This window comes from Condylura cristata, unplaced genomic scaffold, assembly GCF_000260355.1.
Source record: "Condylura cristata isolate star-nosed mole 26May11 unplaced genomic scaffold, ConCri1.0 scaffold00010, whole genome shotgun sequence".
Lineage (NCBI taxonomy): Eukaryota > Metazoa > Chordata > Mammalia > Eulipotyphla > Talpidae > Condylura > Condylura cristata.
The window spans coordinates 57,536,496-57,547,850 of NW_004567111.1; the positions used below are offsets into that span (position 1 = coordinate 57,536,496).

Sequence of the window (11,355 nt, forward strand, 5' to 3'; positions counted from 1 at the left end):
AGAACAGGCAGACTGACGAAGTACACTGCTGAGGGGAGCAGCGGGCGAGACAGGAGAGGTCTGATGCGCCTTGTGGATCACCTCTGTGGCAGGGATGGAACTTCCACTGAAGCAGAGGGACCAGCTTTGCAATGCTGTGCTTTAACCCACTGCATCAGGGAGTGCCCTCATTTATTGAGTTCTTAATGCCCTGAATCTCTGTTTTCTCCCCTTATTCAAAGCTTCAGTTTTACGTTCTGTTCATTGATTTATTTCTGAGCTCATTTATTTTCACCCCACCTCACCCACCCCCCACTTCGAACTTTGTTATATCTCTCTCATTAGCTTTATTGAGTTCTCTTATATTCCTTTGACTTATCTTTTGGATTTTCTTCTATCTCTTTGAGTTACTTGGTAATAGCAGTTCTGAACTTTATCCGATAATGAGATATAATCTTCATTGTTTTGTGTTTGGATTCTGAAGAGTTGTTCTTGTAATATCCTCTTTGAGGTCTATTATTACAGTGTTTTTTATGTCTGCTCATTTTGGTGCTTGAGGTCTCCCTGTTTTATTATTATTTTAAATAGCTTTAGCAGTAACTTGGGACATTAAAGTATCTTATAGGTGGTGCTGTACTCTTGTTTGATTTCATTTATTTATACACTCATTTAAGTCTTTGCTGACGTCTGTATCTACTCAGAGCTTCCTTGTAGTTGCTGAGTCAGCAGGGTAGTGGAGGGGCTTAGAAGGATCCAGATGTTTATGTGGATGAGTTGTGTTGGGACTAGCTCATGTTTGTACCATTACTGATAATCTTCCTCTCTGGGATTTGGGATAAGAAACTGAGGTGTTCCTGTGCTCTCAATGTGTTAGTCCCAGGGGTTGCTGTTAGAGTGCAGATCAGAATGCCTGCTCAGTTATTTTCTTTACTGGGGCCCCAACCGATGTGGAACATACCAGCTTCTCCACACCTTCTCCTTCAAAGGTATGTGTCTGCATATACCAATGTCTGCTCATTTCTCTCCAGCGCTCCTGGCTGAGCCAGTGACCCTGCCTGGTGTCCCCTACTTTAGACCACAACTCCCAGGATCCTCTTTTCACTGCCATCCTTTTCTATGTGGAGTGAGTCTTCACAGTGTCAAAACTGTTAAAATCTGCACTGGTCCTGCTGTTCAAGTAATAATTCCACTACTTTGTGTGGGACTGCCTCCACTTAACATTGCCCTTCTGGCTCACCCTTCCAAGAATCAGTCAGTGGCAATTGAGACCTGCCATTGCATCTGCTGGAGCCAGCCACATCTGTATCCCTTGGCAGGACCTGATCCTTTGTGTGCCAGGGCCGACCACACCAGAGCTATTTGCAGGTCCCACTTCATGGTTCACTAGGTTCCCGGGGCCAACTTCTCATGTTTTTTCAAGTTTAAGAACTTTCTCTGTCAGAATCTATAATACTGTTTGTTGTCTTTCCTCCCTGAAAGCACTGTTGTAAGCATAGCATATAAGAACAGACACACCAGCCTGAAAAGCTCTGAAACATTCCTTATATCAGGACAAATTCTTTTCTGTCTTTACCTTTCACTTTTGTTTTATTTTCAGTTAAAAACCCTATTTTTAAAAATATGCAAAGGAAAAAAAAATACCATATATGTTTCCTCTACCCGAAATCAAACTGCTTTTATTTTATGTGTTCTTGCCTAGTCTTTGTCAAGAATACTTTCCTACAGTTTTCCTTTTTCTTTTTTTTTAAAAGATTTATTTATTGGGCCCTCCCTTGTGGCACAGTGGGTTAAAGCACTGCACTAAGAAGCTTAAGTCACTTCCTCATGAGTTCGATCCCCACCTGCACCGGAGGAGATCCACATGGTGTGGCAGACCTCTCCTGACCCGCCCGCTGCTCCCCTCAGCAGTGTACTTGGTCGATCTGCCTGTTCTGCTCCCCACTGTGTCTCTGGTGAATCCTCTCACCCTCTACATCTCTGGCCAGTTCTGTATGAACAAATAAATAAATCTTTTAAAAAAATTTAAAAAAAAAAGATTTATTTATTTATGCATACAAGAACTGGGGTGTAGGCCGGATGTGCAGGGGTGGTGAGAAGATTCACCAGAGACAGAGTGGGGAGCAGAACAGGCAGATGGACGAAGTACACTGCTGAGGGGTGCAGTGGGCAGGTCAGGATAGGTCTGCTGTGCCATGTGGGTCACCTCCAGGGTGGGGGGGATCGAACTTGCACTGAGGTGGCTGCAGCCAGCAAGCAATGCTGTACCCTAACCCACTGTGCCACCGGGGAGGGCCCCAGTTTTCATTTTTAATGGTTTTGTGATGCTTCATTCTGTTGATCTTATTTTAAAATGTAATCTTCCTTTGTGGTTGTTTTAAGCAAGATTCAAGTTTTCTGCCATTTTACGGCCACAATGAGCCTCTGCATATCTAGTGTCCTTTTCTCGAGTCTTCTCAAGGAATAAATTTCCAGCATGGGGGTGTTCTCCAGAGACGAGCAACATTTTTATTATTTTATTATTTGATGTATGTAGTCAAAAAGTCTTCAGAGGATTCAACCCACCTCTGCTGCTGTGTGTGGGCTTATTCCCAGAACTAACCAGTATGGTCCCCTTGTACTTCTACTTTCCTTTATCCTAAGTCTCTTGACAATGGGTGTTTTATGGGGGTGATTCAGTGTCTGGTTGCATCAATTAAATGTGTTCAACCAGCTCTCATACAATGTAACAAAATTTGCCAGAGTCATTCTACAGGAATGTTTGTGCTCTGCTTCCAAGAAAACTTGTAGGTATTGGCAAGAGGTCAGGTATCTTGCAAACCTGACCACAAACTTTGAGTTAACAGTGGGCAGCATTCAGAACTCTTCTCTTTTTACCTACTAAAATCTTTCAGTGGCTTCACCTTTTCCTTGGAAGGCAGCATGGGTGAGAATAGATGAACTGGTCCTTTTTCTTTAAAGATTGATTGACTTATGCATTCAAGAGCAAAGGTGCAGGAGGTGAGAGGATCACCAGAGTCAGAGAGGGGAGCAGAACAGGTGGATCTACTGAAATACACTGGTGAGGGGAGCAGAACAGGCGGATCTACTGAAATACACTGGTGAGGTGAGCAGTGGGCTAGACAGGGGAGGTCTGCTGTGCCATGTGGGTCAGTTCCCTGGCTAACAATTGAATTTGTGCTACAGTTGCTGCTGATAGCTTCATAGTGCTGACACTTAACCCCTTGCATCACCAGGGAGGCCTGACCAGTTCTTTTTCTCTCTTGTTTGAGAGCCACTTTCATATTGATGTAGAAATAGTGCTTGGTAAAGAATTTAGAAGACAAAACTTTATGACTGTATTTAAATGGAGGGAAACAGCTCATCTAGCTAGTGATTTTATCATGAGAAAAGCCAGGAATCATTGTGATAGTTCTTAATTTAAACTTCAAAACCTGTATTACTCTCTGTGCCACTTGCATGGATTCTGAGATTGTATGTTTCTTAAAAAGATAGTACAGTGTCCCTCACTCATACTTGATTTATTTCTATGTTAGTGATTATTCCCACCCAGCCCATCTTTGAACATCTTTGGAGATTGGGAACACACAGATGTAGAAGTAACTCAAATATGAATGAGGAATACTAACTTCTCTTCTTTGGAAACATGATGATCATGATTCTCCTTGGCCTCTGACTGGAGTGATAAGAACCAAATCCAGTACATTCCTCATGCAAATCCAGCACATTCCTAATATGCTGCATTTCATTGTAGGACACCCACCTAACCCAAAACTTTTCCTGACTCCTGTTTCTCATTTAAAGACATGCATTAAGGCCCAAACAGGGGTCAGAGAATTCCATATGATGGAATCCAGATTCCTGGGTAGCACATCTTTTCCTGGATGAGGCTCAAAGTTAAAGGAGTATTTATTTGAATAAGAAAAACTTGAAAGCTTAGGACCAAATTTGGTGAAAAGTAGAAGAAAACCACAAATGGGAATTAGGAAATGATATCTAGAGAAGGGAAAAATGGCATGATGAAACATGAGAAAGACAGCTGAAAATGAAGACATACAAAAATATGTGAATTGAATAAGAAAATTAGGTATGAGGGTAGATGGTTAACGAGAAGGAAAAGTAAGTCTGTATAACTGGCAACAATAGAGAAAAGAGTCACAAGGGATTCACGTATCAAATATTGCATCTCTAAGCTTTGCCAGACCGGCCCCCACCATTTCTTCTGTCCTTTCTCTATCTGTTGGCAGGGCCAGACCAAGGGCCACTGTATCCATTATCCCTTTGATAATTGCTAACTATACATGTGTTTTCTCTTCCTGCTCCACCAAGTACAAGATCCATGAGACTTGAGAGTGAGGACCATCCTTGGACCTTATCCTCTGTCCCCTGTAAAGGTGCTCTTCAATGGATTAGAGTCCATCACTTTTGGTCAAACACAGGCTAATACACACACACACACACACACACGTATGTATTCTATGCATCTCTCTCTATGTTCTATTTATCTCCAAAATATATAAGTATTCCATTGGTTATATCTCTGGTAGAATCCTGATAGATGATCAAACCCTTAATACTATTTAAGTTTGAATCACAGTAATTGAGTGCATTATTACCATTCTTGATTCTTGATTCTTACTCATGGGCAGCAGTCTTGCCCTCCTCCCCCATCAACTGGAATTAACTCCTAGTATATCAGCTAGGTACGAGGTATGTGGACAAATCATGAGTGTAGGTTGGTTGATTGTTGTAAATCTCAGGTTTTAATTAAAGGAAGTAAAGGCAGAAAATTTCTCAATAAAGAGATTCTGACTTGGCTTTCCTCACTTGCTGATTTTTTTGGATGTGTTACAAACCAGGTTTTGAACTAACAGTGATCTTTGTATACATTTTTCTGTGTGAATTTTTTTGTGTAACTTGAGAATTTGACCATGAAGTAGAAAAGTACTGATTGTATACTGACAAATGTTAATTGAACCACAGGAACACTGGAGTGGCATAGAGTTTCAGTTGTTAGGCAAGTGTGCAGTATACCCTCTATTTCTAAGGAATCATTGATCAGATTAGTATGTTCAACTAAGCATTTGTTTCTGCCTTTTATATCACCAAAATTATTCATTCTAATTATCATCGACAATATTACCACCTGGGTCATAGGTGTCACCTAGACACTGGGGAAATGAAGCCAGCAGCAAAACTAAGTAACTTGAACTTCACAATATCCTAAACATGAACCTTTGGTTGAGTGCTGAGTGCTGAGGGTCGGTGGTAATGTTTGTTTCAGTGATGTGAAATCCTGAGTAGTGAGCTTTTCAACTGAGTTACTTAGAACTGTTCTTTTTTCTAGATTTAGCTTCTTGGTAAAGACTTGGACTTTGAGAATCCTTCAAAAATCTAAATGTAGCAGAAAGGATTTAGGAAGAAAAGATATTATACTTTTCCTTTTTTTCTAACTAGTGAATAACTGGAAAAATAGACAGCCCTTCTATAGATGAAATAGGAAAGAGGAGAGAACATTTGTGAGTTAGAAGAAAGTGTGGTTCCTCCACAACCTGATGATGTCGTGTAGAGAGTCCACCAAAGGTTTTATTTAACTGTTAGCCTGCAAAAAACTTACAAATCAGAAGTTAACTTCCCTTGGATGACTCCCATTTTGGATACTTTGAAATCTGGTTGAAGTCAGCTCTAAAAGCACTAACGTCAATTTCAGAAGACAGGCAGCAAAGCAAATAACATTGTGTTTATAGCATGGCTTCATATTTATATACTTCACAGTTTGAATGCTATCATAAAAATGTCAAGCTGTTTGAATTTTTGACCTGCATATTAAAGATGAAAGACAGTCTGCAGGTCACGTACCTGGTCACCTTTGAGAGCATCATGGCACCCACAGCAAAGGCATTTGGATAATAACAGCCCACCTTCTTGCACTGGGAGCTTGCTGGAGAGGGTGGTGAAGGTGGGGGTACACTGTGCATTGCTGTGGGACTCTGTATTCACTTCCTTCCTGTTGTTGCTCCCTTCCCACTTATAGCTATGCTGTCAGAAGTGAAAGGAGCTGACACTTGTCAGTAATTGAGTGATTTAAATTTGTTTGCTTTCATTTGCAGTGAGTTGAACTCATTATAGAATGATTAGAACCAATAGGAAACTTTAGTGAGATACCACTAAAACCTAGCAGGTGAGCAAAACTTTGCAAGCCTTATACCACCAAGTGTTGGAGAGAATCTGGAAGAGTGGGAACTCACATGCTCTCCTTGAGGCAGTGAACACAGGCACTACTTTGGAAAGTAGCTTAGCATTATCTAATGAAGCTGAAGATATGCCGGCTCTAGGACAGTAGTTCTGCTCCCATACGTGTGTACCAGGAGTCATAGACAGGAGTGCTCTCACTTACAATAACTACACAATACAGATAGCCCAGATGTTCATGAACAGTGGGATGGATAAGTAAATTGCAATAGACAATTTATGTAGACAAATTACTGTGACACATGATGTAGGTGAATTTTAAAAGCATAAGTTTAAATGAAGGAAGCAAATCACACAAGAATACAGTTGTTTCAATTTCGAAGATGTCTATTGCAGTAGACAAGATGTGGAGACAACCTAAGTGTACTTATCAACAGATGAGTGGATTCAGAAGATGTGGCATATAGGCATATATTATTGTCTGTTTGTATGTATAGGCATATGTATGTATATATATAATGGAATAGTACTCATCTATTAAAAAGACAAAATCCTAATCTTTGCAACAACATGGATGGATCTTGAGGGATTTTGCTAAGTGGAGTCAGTAAGAGAAAGACAAATACCATATGATTTCACTCATATGAAACAAAGCAAATGAACAAACAAAAACAATACCTTAGATTTGGAGAACAAAATGGTTGTTATCAGAAACGAAAGGGTTGGGGTGGAAAAAGCAGGTAGAGGGATTAATTGGCAGGTGGTCGGTAACTAGTCAGCTGAACCAGGTATGTTTACCTAAAGACAAAAAGGTGACAAATCGGCTAAAAGCAAACTATTGTTTAGGAATGTCAACATATATTAATCTTAAAAATAAAGGTTACTAGGAAAGACAGGTTATTTCCTCTGGGAAGAAAAGTATATACAATTGGGAAGGCAGCCAAGGAGGTAGTTCTGGGGTTGATTTGTAGTTATTGTCTAAGCTGTAAATATATTCTTTGTGCGCTATTTTGTATGTTCATCTCTCACTAGATGGGAAATGTTTCTCTCAAATGGAATTTCCCAGCCACAGCTAAATCATTCTTACCCTTTGTAGGTGGATCTGTTTCCTTCTTAGTTCTTAGATGACATCCTTTCCCAAGCTCCCGCCTCCCTGCACCACAGGTGGTCTAAACACCCACACACACCTGAGATGCCAGGTGTTTACCCTTGAGCAGCTGGTGATGGTAATGGGTACACATCCTCTTTCTCTTGCAACCTCTTGAGTGACTGAAGTCTGGGAAGCAGAGAAGTCACCTGGGCCCAGAGAACAGGAGAACCACCAGGAGGAGCTCTAATGCCCAATACCTAAGGGAAGGCCTGGACCAGTCCTCTCAGAGTTGCCTGGAAGCCAGAGGGGCATTTCTCATTTCCCAGTCAGCTAAAGGGTGAAGTAGAAATCCTTCTCACCCACCCCCACCCCCCATAACCTCTTAATTAGGACTATAGACTTCCCTTTCAAGGTAAAACAGGATTTGCCCTGTAGCCCCAAGTAAAGAAGCAGTGTGGGGTGGGCCACTTGTCAGCCTGTTCCTAGCAGCTGAGTAAATGTGCCCTAATGGTGGTGCAGAGCTAAGACTGCTGCAGCTAAGGGCTTTGGAGACCCAGGATTCCAATCAACCAGCGCCCAGAGGGGTCAGGGCCCCACAAGAAACCAGTGAAAGAGGCACTAGCCACACAGCTACACTTAGTGGCCTGTTAATGGAGGTGAATTTCACTTCTGTCCTCACAATTTTCTGTTTATGCTGGAAGTACCCTGAGAAGGAACTGGAAATTTCACAGTAATTCTGCTAGCTTTACCAGTGAAGATTTAAGGGAAAATATACTGCTTCTGCCACTTTCCTTCTGAGCAGGACATGGTAACTATTCTCAGAAAGTGCCCATGAGCAGTGCAGCCCAGGTCATGTCCATCTTTAAAGCGCACCCCAGTGCGTACCTAAAGCAATGTGGTTAGAGGCCGCACACAAACTGGCCAGTGGCCAATTCAACCTCTAAGCTAAATGCCTAACAACTTGCCTTTTCTTTTTAACAGTTCACATTTGCAGGAGATTCTAGGGCCTCACATTTGCAAATAAGCACAATGCTAAGCTGCATTTCATCTCAGTGTATATTTTTTAATAAACACATTAAAATCTGAACAAGGCCAGGCTTGCCAATGGGCAAAATCCAGAGAATAGCCTTCCAGTTCTTTTGATGGCTCTAGTTTCTCCCTTTGATATTAGCAAACATGAAAATCCTACTTGCTCTTTTCCTCCAATACACCATTCAAACCTTTTCCCCATTCCTTTGTTCTTACCCTCTTCTCAAAAGCTTCAATGGTACTTAGGTTACGGGATGGAGAAGGGTAGTGGTGGCGCGGTAAGGAAAGGAATTTGCTTCAATCCTAGGATGATGCCAGCTAGAGAAAAAGTGAATTGGTGTTTGACCATTTCATAGGATATTCTCTTCAGGATTTATTTATATATACTTAAGCAAAGTTGAGTGACAATCCTATTATACTGCTTTGGAGAGTATTTTAGAACCCTGTTTCCAAGATGTTAGGGTGAAATGATGCTAATGAAATTATGTTGCCAGAATACTCACATGCTGCCCATTTTCTGCACTTAGGAAGGAATAGTGTCTCCAAACGACCTCGACCTTGTCATGTCAGATGGCCTGGGCATGCGGTACGCATTCATCGGACCCCTGGAAACCATGCACCTCAATGCAGAAGGTACGCTTTGTTCCGCTGGGGCTAAGGTGGAAATTCTACATTGGTTAGTGTTTTCATTAGATTTGTATAAATAGTTGAATTTTGCCTTCTCTTACAACTGAATAGAAACAATATCTTATGTAGCAGACAGTGGCAGCCCTGGTAATTCAGAGACAGGGCCTGGGGTGGGTTATCATGATGCAGCAGATTGCCTTATACCACCTGAGATGCGGCTACACAGGGAGTCATGAGCAGAGCTCCATATAGCAAAAGACACTCAGGTGGAAAATAAAAAAGATGGGGTGAGGTGATGGAAACTATGGCCAATCAACCAGTCTCTAGAAGATCAAATGTGTTTTCTTTTTGGTTTTTAAAGATTTATTTATTTGTGCATACAGAACTGGGGTACAGGCCAGAGGCTCAGGGGCAGCAAGAGGTTTCACCAGAGACAGAGTGGGCAGCAGAAATGGCAGATAGACAAAGTACACTGCTGAGGGGAGCAGCGGGCGGGTCAGGAGAGGTCTGCCACGCCATGTGGTCACCTCCGGGGCAGGCGGGAATCGAACTCATGCGGAAGTGGCTTTAGCTTCTCAGTGCTGTGCTACGCCACCAGGGAGGGCCCCAAATATGTTTTCTTGAGGAATATGATGAAATTATTTACAGAGGCAAAAAAAAAAGACCAGATTGGGGAACCACATGAGTCTCAGCTGCACAGACCTTCTGCTTACATATGAGTAGCTCTGTGTGTGATTTGCTGAGCTGTAGGTTTTGTTCCAGGAGTCTAGGGATTCACAAAGTGGGTATCTCTGAGTAGAAGGGCAGATCACAGACCTTGGCAGCCCAGGCATTTACCCTGGAAACAACTTCAAAGGACCTGGGGATGAAGGTATGAACCTATGATCTGCTGACTCTGGAAGAAAGAGGCATACAAAAGAAAGAAAATAACTTGAGATGGGTGAGAAGCTTTAAAAAATGAAACTCTCAACCAGATTTTAAGCAATTCAAAATAAGACATCACTTGAATGAAATGCAGTAAAACTCATATCAAATTCAAACAAAATAAAACAAAAAATCCTTGTAAAAACCTGGGAAAATGTCACCTCCATCTTATTACTGCTGCTATTTCTTGGTATTGAAACTATAAATAACTTAGTATTTTTTTTGTTTTTCTGTCTTGACCTACATTGCTGCAATTATTATATATTATTTTAATAACCATATTATTAACTTGTAAAACACTTACACAGAGAGTAAAAGAATATTGTATTCTGCTCCAGTGTCTACATGTAACAAAAATATTGAGAAATTGGAGTTTTTCTAGAAGGCAACCAGATTAGAATGTGTCTGTCCTTGCCTTTTATGGACTGAAAGATTGAAAATGACAGGCAGAAAAAATTGGGCTCAAATGGGGCCAGAATAACTTTCTGGTAACTGGAGCTGTATCAGAGAGGGTAGTGCCATGAGAGGCGCTGGCCACTCAGGGTGACTGCCCGCCCTTGGGACAGCTAGGCGTTTTGAGGAGATGCTTACAGTGAAGATAGAAGTTGAGGTTGATGACCTCTGGGAGATTGTTGACTTAGATTTTATAATTTATGATGTTGGGAATAATAGTTCAGTCAATTTTTCACCATAGTAATTAATGAAATAAAGTTTCCAAGAAATGATTCCAGGCAGTTTGGCTGCTTGTAGACTCATACTCAGCAGATGCTCATATGCTTCCTGGAGTGGCCTGGTTCCCTGTATTGTGCAAATGTGATTTAATAGCTGACTTGGTTCTTTAAAACTGAGCCTTGTCAAAAGCAGCTGCAGGAAGATTATCTTACTTTTGTAATCATTGAACATGGATGATAATATAAAAAATAGACTCTTGTAAAAGTAATGCAGGAATTTAAAAATATTATTAAAATAAAATCTTGAAAAATTTCAGATGTTTTTCAATCAGAACCTAAGTGTGATTAACATATTTAAGCACCTGGAATACATAGAGATGTAGTGCTTGATAACTACTATGATTTTCTATTCTTTTATTTTCATTTTTTCCTTGAGAAAAATAAAATAATTCAGGTATCATAAGAAATCAATAGGGAGAGAACTGGGAACAGCTTTGATTCTCAAATAGAAACAGAAGTCAGTGAAACCAGAAACCTGAGATCAAATGTGTGGCAGACAGGAAGGAGGCTCATAACAATTTTTCAAACAAAGCCGATATGATAAGAAAACCTAATTGACTTAATATGATAATGGTAGGCGGATGTAGTTTTCAACTTCTGAGTGTTCCGAAGACCACAGTTAAGACAGGGATGAGATCTGGCTTGGAACCAGTGAAGTATTCAGTATTCCTCATAGTGTCACCTAGAATAGATCAAGATCAAGTTTGGAATTAGGAGAATTCATTTTCTCTGATACTGTTTTCAGCAAGCTAGCATCTCAGGTTATTACTCTCAAAGCTACCATTT

General features: G+C 40.9%; 1 protein-coding gene across 1 annotated transcript in view; it reads left to right on the forward strand.

Moving 5' to 3' along the window:
• The window catches only part of CRYL1 (crystallin, lambda 1), a 160,006-nt gene that overhangs the window by 143,437 nt on the left and 5,214 nt on the right, over window positions 1-11,355 (forward strand). Inside the window, exon 6 of the mRNA XM_004680358.2 lies at window positions 8,815-8,920. Within this exon, the coding sequence (XP_004680415.2) occupies window positions 8,815-8,920 (106 nt within the window). The remainder of the gene's footprint in view (window positions 1-8,814; window positions 8,921-11,355) is intronic.